Source organism: Callorhinchus milii, unplaced genomic scaffold (genome assembly GCF_018977255.1).
Source record: "Callorhinchus milii isolate IMCB2004 unplaced genomic scaffold, IMCB_Cmil_1.0 Scaffold5, whole genome shotgun sequence".
Taxonomy (NCBI): domain Eukaryota; kingdom Metazoa; phylum Chordata; class Chondrichthyes; order Chimaeriformes; family Callorhinchidae; genus Callorhinchus; species Callorhinchus milii.
Window position 1 is genome coordinate 39,021,169 of NW_024704746.1, and position 26,047 is coordinate 39,047,215.

Below are 26,047 nucleotides of genomic sequence, written 5' to 3' on the forward strand. Positions count from 1 at the left end.
TGCATTTGATATAGCGCTTTTCACGTCGGGAGGACGTCCCAAAGCGCTTCACAGAACACACTGTTAAGTGAATTGACTGTATATTTGTGGGCGAACGCGGCAGCCAATTGCACACAGCAATGTCCCACAAACAGTCGTAGATTGAAAATGGCTAATTTAATTATTGTTTTTGTTTTTTGGAGGGATTATTATTAGGCGTGTGGAGTAAGGAAACTTGCCCAAGGTTTCACCCTACCTGGAATTGAACTCGGATCTCTCACTTGCAAAGCGAGTGCTCTAACCACTGAGCTACAGGACTCCACATTCATATAGTGCCATTCACGTTATGAGGACATCCCAAAGTGTGTTGTGGATTCTGGTAGAGAATTATTGCCTTTTTCGCTTTTTTGCTACATAATATTAATGAACGAGAAGGGAAGTTTTATCTTCCTTTAGGTCCTAGTATCCTTAAGTTCCTCAGCCAATTTTCAGTGGCTATTAATACTGTACAATCCTGGGTTTTGGATGTCGACAGCCAATACAACCATTCGTACCAGCACCAAGGCACTGAGGCCAATCTTTCCATTCACACGACCACCCTGGCTGGACTGGTTCATTTATCTCAGCACACACCAGGGAACACAGAAGGGAGTTATCAAATCATATAAATTCAGTGTAGGCAGTGATTTCTTTAGCTGCAATGCATCCCAGTGATCAATGATATTGTTATCTTCTTGTTTGTTGTGTAAGTATCTAAACAGTGGTTGTCTCCACTTTAGATTTAGTGGACTATACTGGCTTCTACAGGCTACTGTTATGAAAGCATGTGGTTTAAAGAGCAAATTCTTTCTGTGCACAGTTTTGGATTACTGTTTGTGGTGAAGATGGGAACTGTTGATAGGAAGTTTCTTTTTTCATCCTCTTTAATTTGTCTTCCCTTAGTGAGGAATTTGACTTGACTTCTCCACAGGTAGAGTTATATAGGTATTGCCTGCCTCTGATGCTTGACTATGTTTCTATTATCCACATTTGAGCCTGAACTCAAGGTTTTGGAGACTGTTCAACAAGGCCAAAACCATTATCACCCTGACCTCCACATATGTACCTCAAGCAAGGATGGTGGGGCCCAGACTATTGTTTCCCCCCCAGTCTTGTGTTATGAAGCCAATTGCAAGGCCCCAACAGCTACCTTAGCTGAGATACCTCAGCATAGATTTGGGATTAAAATCTATAATCACCCAAGTCTGTAATAGCTCAGTTACTTACTAAATACACCCAGAACAATTGGAGGACCATATGCAGTGTTTTAACGAAATTCTTGTTCAGATCATCAAGATGAATTATTTAATTGGGACATGTGTCTAATTGTTGTCCAAAATAATACTGCTCAATTACTGGAACTTATAATACTATCATTTGTACAGTGCGATCATTTACAAAATTACTGGCTGGCACTGTACTACATACTGTACAATGAGATTTGTGTGTTAGTCCAGGGGGTAGGTTTTTGTTCTATAGAACAATCTCTCTGTTTTCTCAGATCTTTTTCTATATATAAATACAAGAGTAAAACACTAATCAATCCCCTCCCCCTTCATAAGATGAATGTTTTATGGAGGATTCCATAGAATTGTAAAGGTATCGTGTTTCAAGTCTGGAATATGCAGAGGTCCATTCATACAATAGACTGGAAGCAGTGAGCCTAGGGGCTGTTTCAGTGCGATGTCAGGCGATTAACAAAAGACAGCCCTGGGCTGCCTGTATGTACCCACCACTCACTTCATTGTGGCAAGTTCCAGATCTTGGGAAATGGGAAGTTTTTGTAGATTTGTTAGAAAACCAAAGCTGGAGAAAAAGAGTATGGGGAAACAAACCTTGCAGAATTTTACTTGCAGCATTTTAAAAGGAGTCAAGCTGCAGAGGGTCTGGTCTATTGACTGAAAATTCAATTTCTATTAGTGTGTGAAGAGTTTCCGAGACTTTGTCGCGCAAATTAAATTGAGGCAATACAGCTCTCGCTGAGTGGTGTAGTATTTCATCCTCTACAGTCAGTGCCTGTACTGTCAGTGGCACCGCAGCATTCTTCAACCCTGTTTTCGAGCACAGCATCTCTTTGTTGCGCATTAAATTCCTAGTCTTTTTCACAGGACTCAGCAATGCACCATTAACAGTACAGGCTGAGGTTTACTGTGTGTGCAAATCCTGTTCCTTTGATGCAAAGGAAGCTGTGTGTTTAAAGGGTTAAACCATTTGGAAGAACTCAAAAGCTTAGTAACTTTGACTGCAACCTGAGGCACTTCTTAATAAGGTCTGCGACTTCAATTGTTACCAGGTTTCTGGCCAGTGTGTAAATCTGCCCTTTTTTCATGAATGACAATTATATATATATTACATTCTATCTGTTTTCCTGAAGCCATTCATAAAAATCAGAGCCTGGTCAGGAGCTTATTTCTTTTGGTGCTGGAAATAAGCAATGACCCCCCCACACACACCAGCCACCCTTTTTGTCTTTGCAGCAAGGCCATCGTTGGTCCATTTGTAAAGATTATTGGAGGACTGAGTGCTTTTTAGAAAGGCAGCTGGTAAAATTACTCTCGACACATACTAGGCTCCGAGCCAAAGCTGGCCTTGATTCAGACATTTTCTTTCCCCTCATTGAACTGTCAGGACCTAATTCGGGAGGGGGGAGGGAATTGGCAAGCTGGCAGCTCTTTCAGTAGATTTCTCTTAGCTGCAGCATGCAGAAGTCAAATGAATTCAGACTGCACGACCTCAATGTATTTCCCTCCGTTGAACAGCTCCACTCGTTCGCAGGAGTTCAGGGGTAGGTATGCAGCTGCAGGATAATGAATACAATTGTTAAAACTTGTGGGGGGTTGGAGAAGGAAGGCTTTCTATTTGTTGAAGAAAAAGAGTCATTTTATACTGTACAGTGTTCTGCTTGAGATGGTTATATGGTAACAATTAAAGATTAAGTGAAGAATACCACAAGTGCTCAATATGGAATCTAACGCCAGTTTGTCTTTCCTTTTTTTTTCAGCCGCAGGAAGCGGTCCCGAAGAAGGCAGCTCAGGTACTGTGGACTTTCTACTGTAACATAGAAGCACTTTAGAGTAATGGTTGATATGGAAAGATATCTGGGTTAGGGAGGCGGAGAGCCTGGAATGCATTCAAAGTTGAAGTTAATAACAAGGACATGAGCTCATGTGGGTTTCCTAATCTTAGCTGTCTGAGGAAATAGTGATAAATTATATAAACATGGGGACTACATGGAAGTTCATGGAGGATAATGTAAATCTTACACTACATTCTGAGGAATCTCTTCCTTTTCCATCTGTTTCCTTCACTGTATCCTAACAGATGTCTTTACCATGTGATAGTCTGGATCACTTTAAAACCTTCTGATCTTGTAGATCTCTGGGGCTTCCAGAGGTTACCTACACGCAAGCCTTTTTACTTCAGCTAATCTTTTCTTACAAGGAAGTCTGAGAAATGAGAGTGGAAAGAGAGAACTTGAGGCATGGTTAGAAAGGCAATGAGGCTCCCATTCTAAGTGTAGTAACCCATAGTGTTGGTCTGGAAAGCAGAAAAGGCTCCTTACTGTCGCAAACAGTGGCATTCTACTGGTGGATTCATTAATAACAGCTCTTGAGGCATTCTCTAATCAACGACCGTTTTATGTGATGATGCATAACACATTTTGTGAGGCATTGTTTCAATGTGAAGTTTGAGATCTGATCCTCATTCAGAAATATCCCCAGTGCTTTCTTTGCCTGAGAAACATTTTTTTATGAGGGTTCTTGCATAAACTATTTTTTCAACAAATAGACTAACTTGAAGATAAACCTTTTTTTTCAATTTTAATGTAAATGGAGAAAGTGTTTAACTTCACTATTCCTTGAAAGTTACACAGTTTCACATACAGTATAGGGGACGTGTGGAATTAAACATCAGAGACCAAGGGAGCAAACTATTGTGCCAGCAGACTACTGAATCAAGTCCAAAACTGTATTGAGCCAATGTATGTAATAATTATTCTTGCCTTTGACATGGCGCCTTAGCACATCAAAACGTCTCAAAGACCTTGAGCTTTTCTGTGTATTTGTAGGCAAATGTCGATTTGCACAAGCAAAGTTTCACAAACGACCTTGAAGTGAATGACCATGTATTTTCTCTCTCTGAGATTGTTGGCTAGGACATCAAAAACAAATCTCTTCTCTTTTGACTATGCCATGGGGTCTTTAGTATTTATCTGAACAGACAAACTTGGTTTCACCTCACATCTGAAGGGTGGTACCTAATACATGTGCACGCATGCAAATCTTGCTTGGAGCAGAACAGGAAAGTAACTTGGGACCTTCTTGATCTGAATCAAGCGCTTCAGGACCCTGTCCCACATGAAAGTTGTTGAAGTTGTTGTTGAGTAGCTCAGTTCTGCATCTCACATTACGCATTTACCCACTGACCCATAAAACCTGGAAAAGGCTCAAACGCCAACCCCACTCAGGACTATCCATTCATCCATGGAGCTACCAGCGTAACCTTTATGAATCTTGTGTTAGAAATACTAATGTATAAATGAGAATGAATATTGAAAATAAGAAGTTTGCACTGCTATGATAGAAAGTTGTTAGAACCTGAGAGTTGGAGGTGGAATGTTTTAAAATGGGACTGCAGAGCAGCACTTGGGGGAGGTTTGACTTCAGATAGTGTCAGCGTTGCTTCGAAGAGTATGTGAAATATTACACTGTTAAGTACTTTGATGAATGGATTGCTTGTGCACCAAAGTCTTGTCATCCTTTAATTGGCTTTGGCCAGAAATCAAAAGTACTATAAAACCTTGAACATATCAAAACATAAAGATAACACTAAAACCTCAAAAGATCTGAGCTGTGCTACCAAACCTTTGTATGAGTTATTGAAGCATTTCTGCATCAATTGGGTTCTTTTTAAGATCTATTCAAAGTAATGCAGGGACTGAAGTTGCAGTCTTGCTTTTGCCATGATCTGCTTTTTATTAGCTTGCTGATTTTCATTTTAGAAACATAAGATGGCAGAAGACCTGAGGCCTGTTATCTAATCTTTATTTTGTCCCATAAGTTTGAAGATCTAGTTTTACAATGTGTTTTTGTCTTTCACTCACATTTTTAAAAAATTCTTATCCTGATAATTGTAACTTAAATTTGAATAAATACACTGGCCCACAAAGGAATGAGGTAATATCCAACAATATTGTTTGTTTATTGGGATAATCTTAAATTTTATGTCTATGTAATTGATACTGATTTTGTGGATCTTGTAGAATGATGCAACACATTTTATGAACTTAGTGTAGAGCACATTTAATCTTCACTTACGTGTGTAACTTTAGATGCACCAAAACACTGCAACGTTCTACCTTGCAGGATCAGAGTGTTACTAGGGTTGGTGCGAATAAATAAAGGGATTTGACTTGGAAACTTAGACTTTGTTTCTGAAACAAATAGGAAAACGCTTGCTCTGGGATTTTTCTGCCCTTAATGAAATCAATAAATTCATGTCTCTTTTACTATGCAGCTCAGCTTTCTTCTCCGTGGAAAAAGCGAATGGGATCCTAGGTTTTATAAATAGGTTCATAGAATATACAAAACCAAAAATGTGTGCTATTTGTATAAATCTTTAGTTAAATCAGTTATTGTGTCCAGGTTTGGTCACCCCACTTTAGGAAGGTTCATAGCATTATGGGAGAGGTGGGAGAGAGAGAGAGAAGAGAATTAGTTGCCAGGACACATCACTGAGGTATGAAAGTATAAGGAAGTCTGCATTAACCTCCATGGATACGTTGAGTTAATCCAAAGTGTAATTGTGCCATTTCAGCACCTATGGAATCAGGATGTTTTGAAGATATTCATTAGACCTAAAAAAAATCCTCATTTAATTTCTCATCTCTGATTACTCTAGAAATCCATTTACTGTGCATATTGCACAATTCCATTATCCTGTGTGTGTGTGTGTGAAATAAATTCCACCTGACAGTTTTTTTTTTTACTTTCAAACAAACTCACATTTTCCTCTTTTCCAAAGAAAGCAACCCAACTTCTTTACCTTTTCTCATACTTTCTATTCCTAGAACCCAGTGACATTTTGGTTGTGCAACTCTGTAGCCTCGGGAACACAACAATAAATATCTTTTCTACGACCAAATCAACACACAGTATTCCTGATGGGATGTGACCAATACCTTATTATGGAAAACTCTTGATTTTTATACTCTGTCTTTCTACTAATTTATTTTTCCTGTCAAGTGTAATATTTTGTTACATTTATTTACAACAAATCCTAGATCACTTCACTGATCTTCGTGTTCTTCTATGGATCCCCCCAAATAATAATAATAATTACCCACTCAATCCACAACTGTTTGTGGGACACTGTTATACGTATTTGGCTGCCACATTCCGCCGACAAAATATACAGTCAATTCACTTCACAGTATATTCTGTGAATCGTTTTGAGACGTTTCGAAGATGTGATAAGTCGCTATATCAAATGCAAGGATTATTATTATTACCTGTAGTTACTCATTCCTTGCCCCCAAACTAGCTTAGTTATTTTACTCTTGAAACTTTCACTACATAGACCTCCAAGACTCCAAATCTCTTTGAATCTGATTGGGTTCTTCCTTGTTATGCATTACTCCCTTAAATACAGGAGCGCTTTGATGTTGGATGGACTGCTCACTGATAGATTTTGAACCAAGGTCATGCCTGCCGATTCTGGTCATTCAGGTTGATATTCAAGATCTCATTGTACCATTTCAAAGAAACAAATTCTTCCTCAGCACTGACCAATAGTCCATCCTCATTTAAAATTTCCCAAACTAAGGTCGAGATTTTGTGAAACAGTTGCTGGAGTATTTTGCCTTCATAAGTCGCTACATTACAAAGTAATGAGGTCTATAATGTGTCCATTGTCAACGTTTAACAATCTATTTTTGCATGTTTGATTGGACATTCTATGAGCACTTGACAAAGATTTAATGTTAGTGATAGCTTGCAATAAAGCCCATTGGGTGAGTTAAATGCAAATAAAGGTATTTTATTCATTACATCAGTATTAATGCTTCAGTCACTTTTGAAAGTCATAATCATGAAAGGGGGAATTCAGTGCCTTTGTACAGAGCAAAATTATACTCAATCATACGGAGAAATGTATTTCCATAAATAATAATCTTAAAATAACTGGTCTACAAAAATATTTTTAAATACTTCAAACTTTGATTTTGAAAATTCTTGAATGTTTATAGCTTTAGCATGCAGACTGTGTAACTGATCCTGAACCATTGCTCCCAATTAATTATTTACTGATCTTTCATGAATTGTCTCAGTTTTATCTCCCAGGATCACCAGAGAACGTTGATGACTTATTTTCATTGCAATGAAATTTTCCAGCAGTTTTGAATCTCACCATCATTTCATCCCGTTTTAATAAATAATAAATAAAATAATCATTATATTTGATATAGTACCTTCCATGTCAGGAGAATGTCTAAAAGCATTATACAGGATATACTGTAAAATGTAGTGACTATGTATTTAACTAGATAAAAATGTGGTAGTGGGGGGGAAGGGGGGAATATATAGTCAAGTGAGAAAACAGAATAAAATAACATTGAGTATATCTCAAAGAGTTTTACAGGATTTTGTAGGCAATCAACCAATACGTAACAACTGAAGGTACTTCAGCCAATGTAGTAATTTCAACTGTGTGTTCTTTCTGCTCCCTCACATCATCAGTTTAGTAACTCTTGCCCAGTTCCCCGACTGAGGTCGTAAGAATTTACTATCAGAAAAAAATTGATTTTCTCTGCCCCAGCAAAAAAAAATCTAAATTCTGTTGAAATGAATCAATCTATCCTTGTATCTCGAATTGTCTTATCTGCATACCCAACATTTCCAGAAGTAGGTCAGCGATGTGCTGTCAGATGCAGGGAAACTCTGGCTGATTTTTGTTTATATTGGCCTGGTGTACTAAAGATACTTGTGGCAACCTGAGTGCTGCCCCAGTTGAGATTAGCTAATTTAGAACAGATTAGGGTTTGAACCTTCAACCATCTGATTTGAACAGTCCAGTCCTAACGTTGCTTTTTATTACCTTGGAGGCCATTAGGAGAATTGAGCCGTAATATTGTGTTCATACCAAATTGATATTCTTTGTATCTGTCTAACTGATTCTGGTTTCAGTGATGAATGTCCAACTAAATATCGCATTAATAACCTTTTAGCATTGCCTACTCTGTAAAAAGTAAAATTTGCAAACCTTCGTATATGGAGCATAAAACAACATAAACCCACTCATGCCTAGCAGATACAAAGAATATCAATTTGGTATGAACACAATATTATGGCTCAATTCCACTGTTTTCAAAGGAATTCAGATGACAAGAACTGAATTCAGTCTATAAATATAGCATCCAACTAATCCACTGAAAACAGAATTAGAAAAGGTCAATGTAAAATATTCATTTGGACCTATTTATATCGCCATAAACTACATACATTTAACTGCCATTTCTCTGAGGAATGAAGTGCATAATATTGAAAATTTGCCTCAATATGAGTTCTATTTTGGGATGATCCCTAAAAATAGTTCAAATGGAATAGGATCATTATAATGCCACTATTCAAACAGTTGCCAGCCTGTGCACTGGGGTTTATTGTACCCAGTGTACTCTGGAACCATACTCTCCATTTAAGTGGGTCCACAAATTGTGAATAGTTTTTTCTGAGAAAATGTGTATTTTTAATAACTTAATGAGTTTTTTCCCCACAAGGATTTTGGATCTCGGTAAGAATTTAAATCCTCACCTCTGGTATACTCACCCAGTGTTACTCCCACTGTTCGGAAATAATCATACTCCTGCTTCCCTTCTATGTTTATGATGACAGTATTATTAAGAAAGTTTTTTTTTGCAGCATCTTAAGTCAAAACATCTCAAAGGCTGGCTGAACAGGCAAACACAATGTCTGTTTAACATCTCATCCATAAAATGGCACTTCTTACAATGCACAGCTCCCCCACTGCTGCACTAGAGTGTCAGCCTAGACTATGAGCTCAACATGGGACTTAGACCCATAACTATTCTAAAAGTACTATTGGATTCTTAATAGCTCAGTTGGCAATGCCTTGTCATGTATGTGTCTGAAATGTCCCAGCTTTAATCTTCAATTTGGTACAGAGTTAGCTGATCTCACTCAGGTAGCAGCAGAATGCCTCTGTGGCCCTGATTTGTGCAGTGAAAGTAATGCACTAGGGTTCTACTGCTGATCTCCAGAGACCCTGGTGGGTCAGCTGGATGTCTTGACACATGAAAGAAACCCATGCTTAAGAGTAGCCAAACCGGAATGACAGTTCCACCTATGTATGCCACCTACGTATGGACATTTTTCTGTGGCGGGAATGCAGACACTCTTCCCTGTCTTCCCTGGAGGGATGTAAGATCGCATAGAAGGGATACTTGGGAGGCACGGTGTCACAAGAAGGGATAAAGTAGCAGCCCAAAGCCACTATTTCCCAATTAAATTCCAGGGTCCAAACACTGACTCCTATTACTGATTACTCTGGGTGGTTGTATTTGAACCCTATATTTTAACTCGGCACAATTCAGAATATACAGTGTAATCCATTGTTCAAGCAAATAATGTGACCATTCAGCCATGTAAACCAAGGTGACCACTAGTCTTAAGGGTTTGTGCTCCAACAAATAGGATGTTGTGCACTGTGAAGTAATGTTTAGCAGCTTTACTTGTATTAGATGCCCATATCATTCAGACAAGGATCTGGTGGTGAACTCATCTGGCTCGACAGATGCTGCTTCAGAGAGTGCCATGTGCCGTAGTAACTCGAGCAGTGAACTTGCAAGTTATTTGCTGATCTTAACAACAGAAAATTAAACGATTGCACAGACCTTGGTGACATGTTCTCTTGGCTGCTGGTTTCCTTTTTGCCAATATTTTAGCCATTTGTATATTTGGTGGAGGCTGTTTTTTTGAGCATTGTTGTTTTATTTTAAGTGTAAAATTGAAATTGTACATTTGAAGTATTGAAGACATTTTCAGTAGATGTATTAAGGTCTCTGATGAGGGAATGAAAAGTCTCACTGCTGAGCACGAGCTAACTGATACCATACAGCTCACTCCTCATTCCCTTACCTCTCCACTAGGTTTAGAGGTGGCTGGGCTACAGTTTCACAAGAGGCTACCAACCATATCTTTTATTTAGTGGTCACCTCAGGTACAGGCTAAATTAGGCTAATGTGCAGGTTTCGCCTTACCTCTTGTTATCAGGTAGTGTGCACAGTTACTTGTCACTAATTGAAAGAGATTTCAAGGCATTTTACATACAATATTTTGAGTGAGATAGGCTTTAATAGTTTGTGGATTTTTCAAAAAAATGTAAATAGAATTAGGTTATCAGTTTTCTCTGCATTTCAATGAGCTACTTTGTGTCTTGAATTTAAAATACATTGGTTTATTAGTACTGGGCAAGAAAATTGCATATCTGATAGATAGCTTGATGTCTTTCTATAATGTAAATCTTAATTGAAAAGGCTGGGGCATAGGGCAGCTGACACTTGACTTTGGCTCTCTCGTCCATTTGAAGCTTTGATCAAGCTACATCTTTCTCTGTTGCTTGTCCCCCAGAGAATCTCCCAGGGTCATGGCCTGCTGCCCAGTCAAGAGGCTTTAACCTACTGGCTTAAATATTTGAGGCCCTGAGGTTAGCAGGGGGCCTTCACTTTATGCACTCCGCATTTCCCACATAACCTAAAGCAGACCAAACAAAGGTGGTGTGAAATCCGATGGCTGGATGTGGCTAAAGTAATATGTTGAAACTGTCCTCCATTCATTTAATTTGGTGTGTTTGTTTCCTGGATTTACACTCTTTTTTGGTCTTTGGGATCATGGAAACCTTTGAGACTGCGGATTGCAGAGCAGTGGCCTGTGATTAAAACCTAGTGTTGTTCTCCTTGCTGTTCTTGTGCAGAAGTGTCACACATGGTAGCATTTAGGAGCCCCTTCACAGCTGAAGTGTTTCAAACACTAATGAATGGAAGTTTGGTCATGTAATGCAGACAAGCTTTAAGGCATGCTTTACTGAATGGTGTACTGTAGTGGCCTGGGAAAGGAAGAGAGTTATAAATTGTGTCAGCTAGCAGCCCAGACAAAATGAAGCCATGTGGAAAATCAAATCTATTTAACTATGAAACTGTTTTAAGCCATTTTAAGGTGGTCATCCTTGGCAGTTCTCAGTTTGAGGTAACAAATGTTAAACTGCATAATGCACCCTTTTGCTCTAGCTTGTTAGAAAGTAACTGTAAAATGTTTTCAAAGGACTATTTTGAGGGTATATGATATTAATGGTCATATCAAATACAATTAATGCATTACTCTGAACCATTTATAGTGATATCCCGGTACAGTGATTTTAAGGCTTTTATGTTGCACACAGACATGATAACGACCTCGGTTATAAGAGATTTATTGTGGTTTAACTGGAATTTAATCAATGCTCTCTTTCTCAAATCTGTGGTTAAGGATATCCGGTTTGAGGCCTCATGAAATACTCGGCAATTAAAAAGAAACCACATTGCTTATAGAAACTAGTGGTCATTGGGACAGGAGAGGGTAAAACAATATTATTTGAAGGCGGTGTTTGGAATAATACAATTTGTTTTTGTTTTCCAGGAAGAGGCTGAAGCAACATCCTCACAAGAATCCACAGAGGAAGATTAAGTAACCACAAAGTTTTACTTCTACCTCATTCAGCAGTTGGGTCTTTTGAAGGGAGAAGACACTACCTTGACCACTTTTTTTCTCCAATTGCCATTGGTCTGTCCACTCTTAACCTGGAGGAGAAACCCATCCTCTGAATGACTTTTTGCTATCCACCTTTTTATAATCCCTTCACAGTCCCAGGTTTAGTGAAAGAAAAAAAACTGCTGTAACACAGGGGACACAGATTTATTAATGCAACATTTAATTACTGTCTTCTTTTTCTTAATATACTAATAGTTTATCGAGCTGCTGAGTAAGGGTGAGTGGGTCAACAGTTTTGTTTCATTAAAAATTTCACTGCACTGCACAAAATAATGCAAGGAGGAAAATTGCCTTACGATTTTCGCAGCACATGACATTGCCATTCAGATAGGAAGGATTATAGGTTTAAAAATGAATGGATTTCAACGGACCCCACTCTCCTGACTTAGTATATACCCTGCATAGAACACCAAAGATAAGGGATAGATACTGCTCTTATAGAAACTTTTATACAGTAGTAGACTTTTTTTTAAAACTTGATGTTTTTCCACTTCCTGTAATTTCAGGAAGGTCCTAAGGCTAAATTCTTTAATTTAATTCTGCTGATAAATCAACACCTAAGATTATATTCAGTAACGGAAGGGAAGGATGAAAGATTGACAGACTGACAATTACAGATCTGTAGGAGTGGCAAACAGAGCTCAAGAAATTCAACTTCAGTGCAAGCCACTGAGCCTTTGAAAGGGAACCAATTTTTCCTCTGAACACTCAGCCAGTAAGAACCATATGAAAAGGTGGCTTTACCTCGATCGAACTGGATTGTGGATGGAGTGAGGAAATGTGTTTCTTGATCTAGGAACACATTGGAGTCCAATGTGCACTCATCTAACTGCATGCCTTAATAAGGAGACTAGAAGTATGTCATGCCAACTCACGGAAACTCAGACAAAATCTACTTTGGAGTGGAGTTCCCATGAGTAGTTGTGACCCATGCGTGTTCGCTTCTGGCTATTAAAAAGGAGCCTCCACTCAGATTCCTTATTAAGGGATTCCACTTAGAAATCACTGCATATTAGACCCGTTATCTGTGTGTAACTGATCTTCAAATCATTCCTCCACACAAACAATCCACATGAATACTCAGTCAGACCAGCACTTTTAGATGCAATATTACCCCACTACATAGTTGCAATATTATCCCACTATTCGTAACTACCTCTGATTAACTCAATTAGTTTGACACTTCTCGGGTACATGCTGCTATACACATACAATGCAGAAAACGTTTCAATTTAATGGACAGTTAAACACTGATACCTGGAATTTTTAAAAAATCATTTTGCTTTTACTGTTTAATTATTGAAAGGGGAAACAATAACTGAAAACATTCAGTATCACAGTATAATTGCTGAATTTTTACAAGTTGCTTATTTCCAGTATGTGCAACTAATTTTCTGTTTGTACTTTTAACTTGAATATAATTTTTTTTACTTAATTACTCAATGGTTTTTAAACGATCATTTTTTCTTGTATAACAATGAAATGGAAATGTCTCTTGCTTTTATTCATTTTTATCAACTGTAGTAATGTTTGAAATATTACTGTCCAGGTTTTTGTACCTCAGATGAATTCAAGGCAAATGGACTAATCAATTGACCAAAACCTACCTCCAGACATAAAAAGGAATGAACTTGTTGTGTTACTTTCAACAGTTAGTTTTAAAATGTTATTGAAATTTTAGGACTGCAACTAATCCCTAATCAAAGTATTTTTGTAAAAAAAAGTGGGGAAAAAAACCCTCTGATACAAATGCATTTTAAATTACTTTCTATACAGAAACATTCAAAGGAAACTTGAAGCTTTGTAGGTGGGAAGCAACAAGCTCAGTTTTTGTATAATTCAATCATGAATATGTGTTTAAATTAGTAGATTGTGAGAGAAATACTTGATTAGTATTTTCATGTATTTTACACAAATGTGATTTTTCTTTCTTTTGTAATATGTTTCGACCAGATGTATTTTTAAATGCTTCTTACGTAGAGTTTTATCTCTCTTTCTGCTTGTCAATATTGCTATTTTTAAACACTTATTGGGCCAGGGGGTAGTTTATCAGGAGAACCTGTGACAGCAGGGCTTTTAGTGTTGAGCCAGAGAACAAGCAAAGCCAAATCCTTCTGGCTTTCATAAGAGTTTAAAAAATTCTTTGCGTATTCTCTTAAGGCTCTTTAGACACTAGTGCATATTCTGTCTGTGTGTTGTTGACTGAGGTATTAACTAGTTGAAGTCTCCCCCCATCGATTATGTCCTCCAGGAAAGATGGCCTTACGCTTTTCTTCAATCTTTTTTCAAAGATTGTTTTGTTTTAAATGTCATTCCATGTACTTTGATTTTAAAGTGAACCGTGTAACATTTTACCTCTGTTTTGGTTTAACACATACTAAAGAAGCCCCTGGTTACTTATTGGACATTTAGTTCTGAGAAGACTCGCATGCTGATGTTTATCATGTATTTCTCTGTATGTTGTTGTACAATCAATTACACAATACTACCTCTTGGGGCCTACTGTTACCTCAATTTTCAAGCTGAAAACCTCTTCAATTGTTTATGGCCAGTAGACCAGAGAGAGCATCATAAATTGTTTTATACATAGTTTATTTTTATGGGAGATAAATTTTATATGACTGTTCTCTTCTGACTGGTCACCTCGAAAGGACTGGACATTTAACTTTTCTGCCATGTTATGCTGTGGTTCAAAGGGAGAGTCTGAAAATGTTTAAAGTGCAGTCTGACTTTTTCCTATACCTTAAGTGTCTAACTTTATTGCTTTGCTATTCACTTAGAGTTGCTGTCTATGATTGTACTTGGAAATGCTTGCTTTCTGAGAAGGTTCCTTTCATGGATTATCACTGTCTGTTCAGCACAAAATAAATGTAATAACCTCTGTGATCCCCATGTTGATTCTTAGACTTTTGTCACTTTGAACACTGCAAACAGTGAACACTGCCTCAAAGTCGCTGCCAATAGAGTGGATTCTAACTCACAAAGTTAGCAGTAGAAAAAAGATAAGGCATTTGTCCTAAATCGTCCAAATCCCTTCACCTTGTTCAGCATAGCATTTGCCACTTGCATTGGCAAGGCTCCTTCTACCCCAAAGGAAACTAGGAAGTTAGGCTGCCAACTTCAATTTGTAAAGGAAATGTTTATAGTTGCTTGGATTAAAAAAAGTGACGAGCATGTAGAAGTTTACCTAAAGTGGCAGTCTCGTTAAAATTGAATTCCCCTTCTGTTGCCTTCCCTCATCAACTGAAGGTGCTAACTCACACCTGGTTCTATAACAGGCAATTACTTTTAAGCTGTGGCCAACCTCAGTATTCATTGGTTTATCTACAGAAAAGCATTCATTTTGTAAATCTGGACTAGAATGCCACTTGGCTCAAATTCGGCCTACCGGGACATCTGGCTGGACCAGTTCAAAACCTACCGCTTCGCTCTCGCCTCGGCCAAATTGTCCTTCTACTCCAGGTTAATCCTGGAGGTGAAGGGCAACCCCAGGCTCCTGTTCTCCACCACCAACCGGCTCCTCTGCCCTCCCTGCCCGCCACGCCTCGCAGATTCTTTCCTCCGACTCCCACTGCGAGGAAATGCTGGATTTCCTCGAGTCCAAAATTGAGGGAATCCTGCCACTGACCACCCAGCTTCCACCACCTCCCCACCCCCCCACTCTGACCATTTCCCATCCCTCCTTCCACACCTTGAACTCTGTCACCCCTTCCTCTGTCATCTCCTCCATGAAGCTCACCACCTGCTCCCTGTATCCCATCCCTCTCCTTAAATCCCAGCTCCACCTCTTTGCCCTACTACTCACCGACATCATCAACCTCTCCCTGTCATTTGGCACTGTTTCTACCCCCCTCAAAACAGCCACTATCACCCCCCACCTTGAAGAAACTTCCCTTGACCCATCAAAGCTATCCAGCTATCAGCCAATCTCCAACCTCCCTTTTCTCTCTCCCTTGAGAGAGCCATCGCCTCTCAGCTTCGCTCTTTCCTCTCCTCTCACTCCCTCCATGAGCCCCTTCATTCAGGTTTCCGTGCTGCCCACAAGACCGAGGCTCTCCTGATTGTCTCGCACCAGCTCCTCCACACCTCAGGGGCTGGCAGCATCAGCATCCACAGCTGCACACTCAACCTCACTAAGCCAGTCAGGAACCTGGGTGTTTTGTTTGACCTTGAACTGTCCTTTCTCCCCCACAACCTCGACATGACCGGCACTGCCTACCACCACCTCCGCAACATTGCCAGACTCCGCCATTGCCTCACCCCTCACCCACATCAAGGCTCAATTACGGGAACTCCCTCCTCATCAGCCTTCCCAACTCTTCCCTTCACAAGCTGCAGATCATCCAAAACTCTGCAGCTCGTGTACTCTCACACACCAGACTCTGCGACCCCATCACTCTCACCCTCGCCCGACTCCACTGGCTCCCCATCCCTCAGAGGATCGAATTCAAGATCCTTGTCCTCATTTTCAAGGCCATCCATGGCCTTGGCCCCTCCTACCTCTTTGACCTGCTGACTGCCTACCAACCTGCCCGCTCCAACGTTCAGCAGGTTCCGGTCTGCGCCATGTCTCCACCCGTCCCACCCTATTATCGGTGGCCGAGCTTTCAGCCTCTCTGCCCCCACAATCTGGAAGTCCATCCCACAGTCCCTTTGCCTCGCTTCCTCCCTTGCCTCCTTCAAGGCCGGTCTGAAGACCCTCCTCTTTGATCGTGCCTTCAGTCGCCCTCCCACCTCTCTGCTTTCCCTCACCCCCACCCCATCCCTCCCCCATGCTCGGGTCCGACCGCGGACTGCCCAGCGCCTTGGGACGTCCTCCCGACGTGAAATGCACTCTATAAATGTCATTTTGTTGTTGTTGTTACAGATTCAAGCCTAACACTCAAAGTATTTAAACCCACGTGCCACTTAAATTCTGTTTTTAAAACTGGAACTTTTAAATTATTTTCTCATTCACTTTCCCTCTCTCTCAACACTTCTATTTCATGTTTTCAGAATCACACATTTTAATCTATCGACCAATGAATTTGCCGCAAACCTAAGAAAATTTTTACTAGTTAAATAATGACTGGGATGCCATAACTACACATTAGAATAGGAATACATTTCACACAATGTTGTCCTTTTTTAAAAATAAGTATTTGACCTAGATCACAATGGCATAAACTTAATCCACTATTTTACAATAGAAGTTACAATACATTTGCTTTGATGTTCAGAAATGATTTACAAAACTAACAGTGGATCAAGAGAATTTGCCATCTATCACAGAAATGTGAATGCCGTGTTTGTAAACCAGAATATTTCTCTAAATGTGGAACTCAATAAAATAATATCAAACTAAAAAGAGAACTAGCAAAGATTCTTCAATAATAGGTGCAACAGGCTTGAGGCTCCAAGTATGGAGTTGAGTGTTTTCAAAAACTGATGAGCTGAGATAAATCCTACATTTGAATAGAGAGAACCTTATTTTAAAAAATACTCTGGTAGGGAATCTGAAAGCAGGAAATACAGTCTAACAGTGCTGTGCTGAGAGATTTTGGATCCATTCGCTTGCATCTCTGCCAATGCAACTTTTAATCCCACTTCTCCAATGTATGCAAAAAGTGGCTTATGAAACTTGTCAATCCTTTTTGTAGGAAGCAGCTGCCTCCCCTCTGTTCATTTCCTTCCCCCTTATGGCAATGGAAGATCAGGAACTCCAGGTGCAAACAGCGCACTGCTCTAAGGAGCAACATATCAAATTTGAGCCTTTTGATTTTTCCAAGTTTGCAAAACTCAGCTGTAACCAACCTGTCTCCAGGCCTCAGCCACACTGAAATGGCCAATAGGAAGACTACAAGAGCAAATTGGGGTGAATCTTCCTCTATCCCTGTGGAGAAGCAGTGGCTTTCAGTCAGTACCTTCTTCCAGACGAGTCCTTCAGATCAGTAATTTATAGGGTAAGAAATTATGGCTTGAACCTTTCCCTCCCTATCATGGTTATTCTGACTCACTGCAGAATCCAAGGCTTTTAATTACTATTTTTCTGGTGCTATCATCTGGCACAGCTGTTTGCTAAGGTTATTCTGTATTCCAGGTCATTAAAAATTCTCATCTTCGCAATGCTTACATGAGGAATATAAAGCACAGCAGAGACACAAACGCACAGTAACAGAGGTAATTTCCACAGATCACAGCATAAAACCAGCACTCAATCTCAGTGTGATGCAGTCTCAGCCGTGTTTGCAGCTACATGGCTGGAAGCCAGGTCTGCTTGTGTGTAACCGCAGTCACAGTCAGACATGGTGGCATTCACCAGGACAATGCTATCCCTTAAGCAGATTTTGGGTGTTGTAGGCACTGTGGGAGCCAATGTAAAAGCTCTTACTGTCAACTATGATGCAGACCCAGAAAAGATTTATTGAAGTGGAGGGAAACCTTAACTGTGCATGACCAGAGAATTACTGGAGCTGCAGGCCACAGTGGAATATCTTCTTGCGAGAGAGGGAAAAAAAGAGTAGCCACTGAACTGATTGACCTGGAAAGCAGGAGTAGAAGATACAAGTATCTGGTATCTGGCATAAAAGTAGCAGAGGATCATGATCCTAAGATGCTGATTTAAGAATTTAGACATGTGCAAGAAACACCTTGCATCATTACCTTAGTGACCCAAATTACAACAGAACAATTAACTTCATTTTTTTTCATATTAATTTTTACTTGATAAACACACCAGATTTTTTTCCAAATGCCAATTGTTGCCCCGTTCCCTCTTTTTATCAATTCTGCACAGTTGGCTGCACTCTGTCCTCTAGGTCAGAATTTTATGACTTCAAGCCTCACGTTGGAACCTAGTGACATCCATTAGATGAAAATTTAAACCAAGATCACATGTGCTTGTTTAGATGAATGTTAAAAATCCTAAAATGCTATTTTAAAAGAGAAAGGACATTGTCCTGGTCTACAATCCTCTAGATAAATTGATCTTTCAACCTATGGGGCCTTGATGGCACAAAAGGCAACCTTGCCATTATAAAAACAGTCACTACACTCGATACATTTATCCTTAAAGTGCTTTAAGATGTTTTTCTGTTAGAAGCCTATATCAAATGCAACTTTTTGAAAATGTTTATTCCAGATACCCTGCTATCCATTCCAAAAGAGATGGGCTGAATATTATTTGTGAATAAAGCATCATTATGTACACATCCACAAAAGAATAGAAACAATTCCAGTTGTGATGGTGCTCTGTTTAGAAACCAGCGCTGGGAACAGGAAAGTGCAACCAATTCCACGAATACATACTCTCGGACTGAGCACAGATTAAAACACTGTTAAAACAAGCTGTGTGAGAGAAGGGCTTGGAAGAATACTCATTTGAGGATCAGTTGACCCTGACCTGGTTAAATAAGGCACTTTAGTCCTCATTACATAGATTACACTTTTTTTTTAAAAAATGACATTTTCATTTTTCCAACAATCCCGGGGATGCACCTCATGTTGAGAGACTAGTTCTATTTACAAAGGCCTTTTGTGAGACCAAAAACCAGGTCAGACGGCAGCTGACTTGTGTCTTCCACCAATACAATGGTAGGGGAGCATGATAATAACAACAATAATCTTTACATTTATTATAGTGCCTTTCATGTCTGGTTGACGTCTCAAAGCACTTCACAGGATATACTGTAAAGTGGAGTGGCTGTATTTTGTGAGCGAATATTTTAGTGACACAATAGCCACACTGGGCTTACAACCGCAGTATACTTAGGTTTACATTTTTTTTAAATGAATTTTATTCCTTGCAAAAATAAAGTTAAATCATGCTATTATATATTATAGTGGAAAAAGTTACCAGCATTATAAGCATTAAGATGATTAATCCTTCCCCTCTCTCCCCCACCCCACCACCCACCCACCCCAACATATAGCCTGGATGCAGTTATATTGTACTTGTGCATTAACGTCTCTGATTCATATACATTTCTATCATATATACGCATCAAAACATTAGGTTAGATTTTTTTTGAAATATAATCTTATTCAGTAATCTGAAGACAATTCGCTCAATAGGGTAAATGAAATAGTGTATTATTCCATCCAACAAATCTAAGTGCAACCGTACGCACCTCAGAATTTTCATAATATAACCAGAAAATCTTTCTTTGTCAAATGCTAACTAATACGCCAAGCGATGGATTTGAGGCATTGGCTGCCATCCGTTACCTCACTCAAATGACTGTTGCTCAACAAGTTCTTCAATATTCAATCTGGACAGTGCTTGCCTGCAGGCTTTGGGGAGATCATAGTCAAGTTCAACCCTATCTTTACACAACCACCACACAGATGACAGATCAGCTGACTCAGCATAGACATGCTGAAAACCGAACAAGCGGATTCCTTGGGTCTGTACCACATCAACATCAATTTACATTGATATAGTGGCTTTCATTTGGGAGGATGTCTCAAGGTGCTTCGCACAGTTGTCTGGGGCCCCTAGGTCGGGGGAGGGTTGCAATCAACATTAAAGCATCAAGTTAAAGTTTTCCTTTTGGATGGAAACAAAATAAATAGAAGGGGCAAAAAAAAAGTCTAAAATGTTGGATTTGGAATGCTAACAATAGGAACCTTTGCCAATAATTCCAAGTAACCAGATGTGCTCATGTCAATACTATGTGCATGAATGTTATATCACATTCAGTTTATAAACATTTGTGGATGTTAAGTTTTTCTGTTCAATAAACAGTGCATTGTAAGGCACATACACTTAACTTTATTCGGATAATTTAACATGTTAATTTTATATGTTTATTGTGTAAGGGTGCAAGTTAAAGTTGACAGGCGTTGCCATACCGCAGTGCTAGACATTCTACCTTATTTCATCAACTCTGACTGAATGTCACACAGCTAGTAGCTCAACGCAGATTCCTTACTTTCTGGATCTCGAAATTTAGTTCATTATTTAGTGACTTTTTAAGCATTCTTCCCCTCCATTATTTTAAACATAGGACAATTATTAGAAAAGTTGTAGCTCTATATAATAATCTATATAAGGTGTTAACCTGGCTTCGCTTGGTAGCACTCTCATATCTGTGTCAGAAAGCTGTGAGTTCAAATCCCACATTGGGACTTGGAACTCACAGTCTAAGCTGACACTCCAGTGCAGTGCTGGAGTGTGCTGCCTTGTTGTGGGTGCCATCCTTCAGATGAGATGTTAAACCAAGGTCCTGTCTGCCTATGCAGATGGTTGTTAAAGATCCCATGGCACTATTTGAAAAAAAGGAGTTGTTCTCTTTGTCCTGACCAACAATTTCTAAATTAGTCATTCACTTCTTGGCTGTTCGCAGGATATTGCTGCGCAGAATTTAGCTGCCACGTTCACCTACAAATACAGTCACTACGTTTCACAGTAAAATCCTGTGAATCGTTTTCAGACATCTTAACGCTGAGATAAGGTACTATGTTAAACCATATTAACTCTATTAAATGCAAGGATTATTCTATTATTAATGAAGTAAAACAAAATAAAGATGACAAACAATAATAAATTGGTCATTTTCAATCTACGACTGTTTGTGGGACATTGCTGTGCACAATTGGCTGCCACGTTCGCCCACAAATATACAGTCAATTCACTTTACAGGATGTTCTGTGGAGCGCTTTGGGACGTCCTCCCGATGTAAAAAGCGTTATTATCAAATGCAATTATTATTATTATTATGATAACTTGACAGCGGCAAATGGAATGATGCTCAAAATAATCCCATCATTATTTCCTTTCAAACTTATTATTCTTATCATGCATATAACATGAAACCACAAGGAAAAATCAACAGAAAAACACAAGAGGTTTATTGCCTTAGATTATGTTCAACGTGGCAGTAAGTGATACAGCCACGAGTTGTGCAATTACCAAACATCCTGAGTGTCACCAATGTTTCTGGTTTATATCACTTGATTCAAAATGCATCCAAATGGGTTCAAAATGCATTTTAATAAGATGCAATAAGCACCAGTCTATGGCATGCTTCACCTTTACCACTAGAGCAATTACATTTACATAGCCTTAGAACAGAGACTTTCTATCCTTATGCAAGTTAGATCTTTCTAAAGCATGCTAAACATCTTTGCACTGAATTAAGTTCCATTCAGTTAGACTGTGATATAAATGCTCAAAAGTTAAATAATTCAAAAGACACAGTCAAATGAAGTGACACATTGAGAGCAACAATTCTAATGTCATTCGCATTAGAGATAACCAAAAAGAGTATTTTGTAATCCAAAAGTCTGTGCTGCATACAATTAGATAGAGGTGCACATGATATATGATTCTTTTTTATCAATGTATGACAGGACTTTTCACTGACCTTTGCCAAAACCTCTTCTTCAAATAAACAAATAGACAGACAACACAAATATAATTCAAAATCTACCACAATTATTATCCCCCTCCTTTTGTAAATTTGTAATTTTTATACTCAGATTTACAGTTGAAAGATCCAGCCTTTGCAACAAATCACAACCTGAAATGTGTTCAAAGTAGTTGTTTAAAAAAAAGTAATTCTTTCAGCTGTTCAACTGTACCCGCTTACTTTTCAATACAGGCAGAATCAGTAAATTCCATACACCATCTATGTTCAGAAAATGGTTTCTTCTTTCCAGTGTGCCTGCCAAATAAGATAAGCATATTAAAGGATTGCTTTTCTACCAGGTGCCTTCATATATTAATGGCACTACATTTTTATATTAAAATCAGAGAAAATAGCAACACCATTCTTTGTTACTCACAAAGTCATCCTTTTTCTTACCAACATCTGAGACTTTTGAAGGACACTTTTGCAGCAGTGGTGCCAAAAGGCGCGAGATTTATAAAGTTCTTAACCTTTGAATTCACTACAATTTCTCTTAATTTTCCTTCCCTCCACTGGAAGATTCCATTGGCAAACCTGCTGTACAATGTGAAACTGAGCCACTCAGAGCATCCTAGATTTTATCCCATTCTATGCTTGATTATAATACACCCCTACCTCCCAATTACTACTCATTGCCTGGCCTCACATGAGAAGAATGACCGCTCAATACCAGAGGGTGGAACCATACAAATCATCATCTTTGTTAGAGGAAAACCTGAGGCGATTAAAGATTTTTTCGCTCAATTTTTGGTACACAGAACACTCATGCAGATTTTAAACTAAGAGACTGAGGCCATTGACCGCAAATGAAAGAATATAAAGATTTTGTATCTAACAGGACAACTACAATTTAATGTTCAAGAATTACAGCCTCGTCATTTTTATAATAATAATAATAATCCTTGCATTTGATATAGCGCTTTTCACATCGGGAGGACGTGCCAAAGCGCTTCACAGAACACACTGTAAAGTGAATTGACTGTATATTTGTGGGCGAATGCGGCAGCCAATTGCGCACAGCAATGTCCCACAAACAGTCGTAGATTGAAAATGACCAATTTATTGTTGTTTTTGGTTTTGAAGGGATTATTATTAGGCGTGTGGAGTAAGGAAACTTGCCCAAGGTTTCGCCCTGTGCCTGGAATTGAACTCAGATCTCTCACTTGCAAAGCGAGTGCTCTAACCACTGAGCTACAGGACTCCGAATGCATTAGGAGATTATACATCTGTATAATCTGTATTAATCATAATCTGTATTATTACAGATTATACATATTTTACAAAATTACTTTAGCAGGTTAGAAAACTTCTGGCTGTGTTTGGTTAACAATATAATATGTATGTAAATGAAATAGAATAAACCTTTAAGCCACACTGCAAGAGCCTCTTATGACCAGCAGTTGAACCCATAATGTATATCCGAATGAATGCTTTTAAATGTACTGATTAAAATCAAATCTTACTTTTCTTATACAGTGCATTGACTTAGCTTTAATTGGGCCATGTGAGCACATCCTTTAAACAACCACATCCTTTAAAATACATCTTCATAGATCAAACTACATCGTATCTGACAACATATTTGTTTCTAAAGGAAAGCAGCAAATTACATGTCAGAGACAGTAAGATTATCACTATTAACCATAGAAAACCTCCTAAACTATGAGAACACTGAAAAAAATGTCCTGCAGAAAGGTTTTGATAGAGATGGAAAAGCAGTCCAAATGTGATAAGAACAGAATGCACAGACATGTCAATGGCAGCGCAAATAGAAAACTCACCAGCTGTTGACTGTAGAATCACTTGCCAAATGTTTGACTATATCAGATTGATATCTATTAAACAGCACACCCATAAAACAGAACAGTACTAGTGAATTTTTCATAATATGACATAGAATTTCCCAGTAATCAACTGCAGATTATTTCTCGATAAAGCAGCAATAATAATGTCAACCATATTGATGGTTCCCATCAAACCGATTTTCAAAAGGAACCAAGAGACTGTTCAAAAGACATCACTTGTCAAGTTTGGTGAAAATCTAATTTAAGTTATTGAAGGGACACATCAGACTTGCAAATAGCATTCTGGGAAAGGTCTATTTTTTCTATTTGTGGAAGTAAACTCAGACTTCAGACTTTTCAATAGGGGCAAGTTGTTGTCTAATTTTACAATCGAGTTTATCAAAACTTCCCTATTTTTGATTTTGCCCATTAAAAAAAAACATGCTTCTTGTTGTATCTTTCCCCTGTTTGAGTATGGATTTTCCACTCCTCACCCCCAATCATGTTTATCACCTCTTGATTCATAACTATCAATATTGTGGAGTCCTGTAGCTCAGTGGTTAGAGCACTCGCTTTGCAAGCGAGAGACCTGAGTTCAATTCCAGGCAGAGGGCGAAACCTTGGGCAAGTTTCCTTACTCCACACGCCTAATAATAATCCCTCCAAAAAACCAAAAACAATAATAAATTGGTCATTTTCAATCTACGACTGTTTGTGGGACATTGCTGTGCGCAATTGGCTGCCGCGTTCGCCCACAAATATACAGTCAATTCACTTTACAGTGTGTTCTGTGAAGCGCTTTGGGACGTCCTCCCGACGTGAAAAGCGCTATATCAAATGCAAGGATTATTATTATATTACTAAGTTGGTCTTTGGAGAGAAAATAAGTGCATGTGTGGAACATCTTCAAAATCTTTTTTAAAGCCCCTCAATTCATATGTTTTCAGCTTCATTGTTAGGCAACCACATTGGATATTCAAATTGTGATGACTGACAAATAAAGTACTTTGATTTAAAAATCATAGGAAAGGGGAAAGTCCCATTCACTCCACCATAATTTTCATGAACACAATATCATTTTCACAGAAAAACATATCCCTCTAACCACTAAAGTTAAGAATTAACATCATGAATTAGTCCAGTCCTTCTTGAATGCATCAATTGAGTCAGTTCGTCTGTTTTATTATTTGATGCATCAAGACACTGCAATAATCGGAAGATCATGTATCACTAAATTAAGCACTGAAGTCAACTTTTCTTTCCATCCTTATGGATTAATTTGAGTACTAACCTGTATCATTGTTGATTGGGTCAAAGAACACTGCTGGAGTCTGAACTGTTGAGACAATTATCATTTTGTTTGCTTTCTTTCTCTTCTGGAGGATCATGGCTATTCTAAGAAAAGGAAGAGATATAAAATCTAACAAAAGAACAAAGTCAAGAGACCAGGTTTTGATCATCAATTTATAGTGCTAACAGAATGACAAATGTTAAGAGCTGATGTTTTTTTTCCACACAAGTCATCAAATCTAATTTCACTCAGCTACTTATTATCTGTGCCTTGGTACGTCGTCCTCCCTGCGTGAAAGGCGCTATACAAACGTAATTTGTTGTTGTACCATTTATGTTTTTTCAAAATATCAATAATACGTTATAAAAAGAACTCTAAATAGAAAGACAAGGAAAGTATAAATATAGAGGTAACGGTACAGAGTTCTACAAAAGTAGAAAACACCCTTTTAAAAAAATACATGGAATTATACTTCTGTTTACTTACAGTGTTTGGGACCTCAACTTTACATTTAGATTTTGTGCAGATAAGCATGTGCATTCAAAGTCTCAAATCTTGTTGTCAATGCTAAAACAAGCAGCGAGATTATTTTGATTTGTATGGTTTCATCAAGTTTACTTAACACATAAGCTACTATTGGCACTGATAAATCAACCAATCCAAAACTCAAAACAAATTACTAGTAAGATAATTGTATTGTACATCGAGGGAGCTATTGTGAGGTTGGAAACTTTATTTGGTGAT

General features: G+C 38.6%; 2 protein-coding genes across 7 annotated transcripts in view; one reads left to right on the forward strand and one right to left on the reverse strand.

Moving 5' to 3' along the window:
* hmga2 (high mobility group AT-hook 2) overlaps positions 1–13,167 on the forward strand; it is a 64,521-nt gene extending 51,354 nt beyond the window's left edge. The window contains exons 4-5 of the mRNA XM_042335839.1: positions 3,020–3,052; positions 11,706–13,167. Of these exons, the coding sequence (XP_042191773.1) occupies positions 3,020–3,052; positions 11,706–11,753 (81 nt within the window). The 3' untranslated portion in view covers positions 11,754–13,167. The remainder of the gene's footprint in view (positions 1–3,019; positions 3,053–11,705) is intronic.
* The window catches only part of LOC103186108 (small integral membrane protein 29-like), a 108,078-nt gene that overhangs the window by 43,662 nt on the left and 38,369 nt on the right, over positions 1–26,047 (reverse strand). For 4 of the 6 annotated variants that reach the window (XM_042335838.1, XM_007904949.2, XM_007904951.2 and 1 more), the window contains 2 exons: positions 25,304–25,407; positions 21,646–22,483 (listed from right to left, as the gene is read on the reverse strand). In XM_042335838.1, coding sequence (XP_042191772.1) covers positions 22,383–22,483; positions 25,304–25,407 — 205 coding nt within the window. In that variant the 3' untranslated portion in view covers positions 21,646–22,382. Of the gene's footprint in view, positions 1–21,645; positions 22,484–25,303; positions 25,408–26,047 lie in introns of those variants that run through there. The other 2 variants (XM_007904953.2, XM_007904952.2) reach the window with 1 other exon arrangement.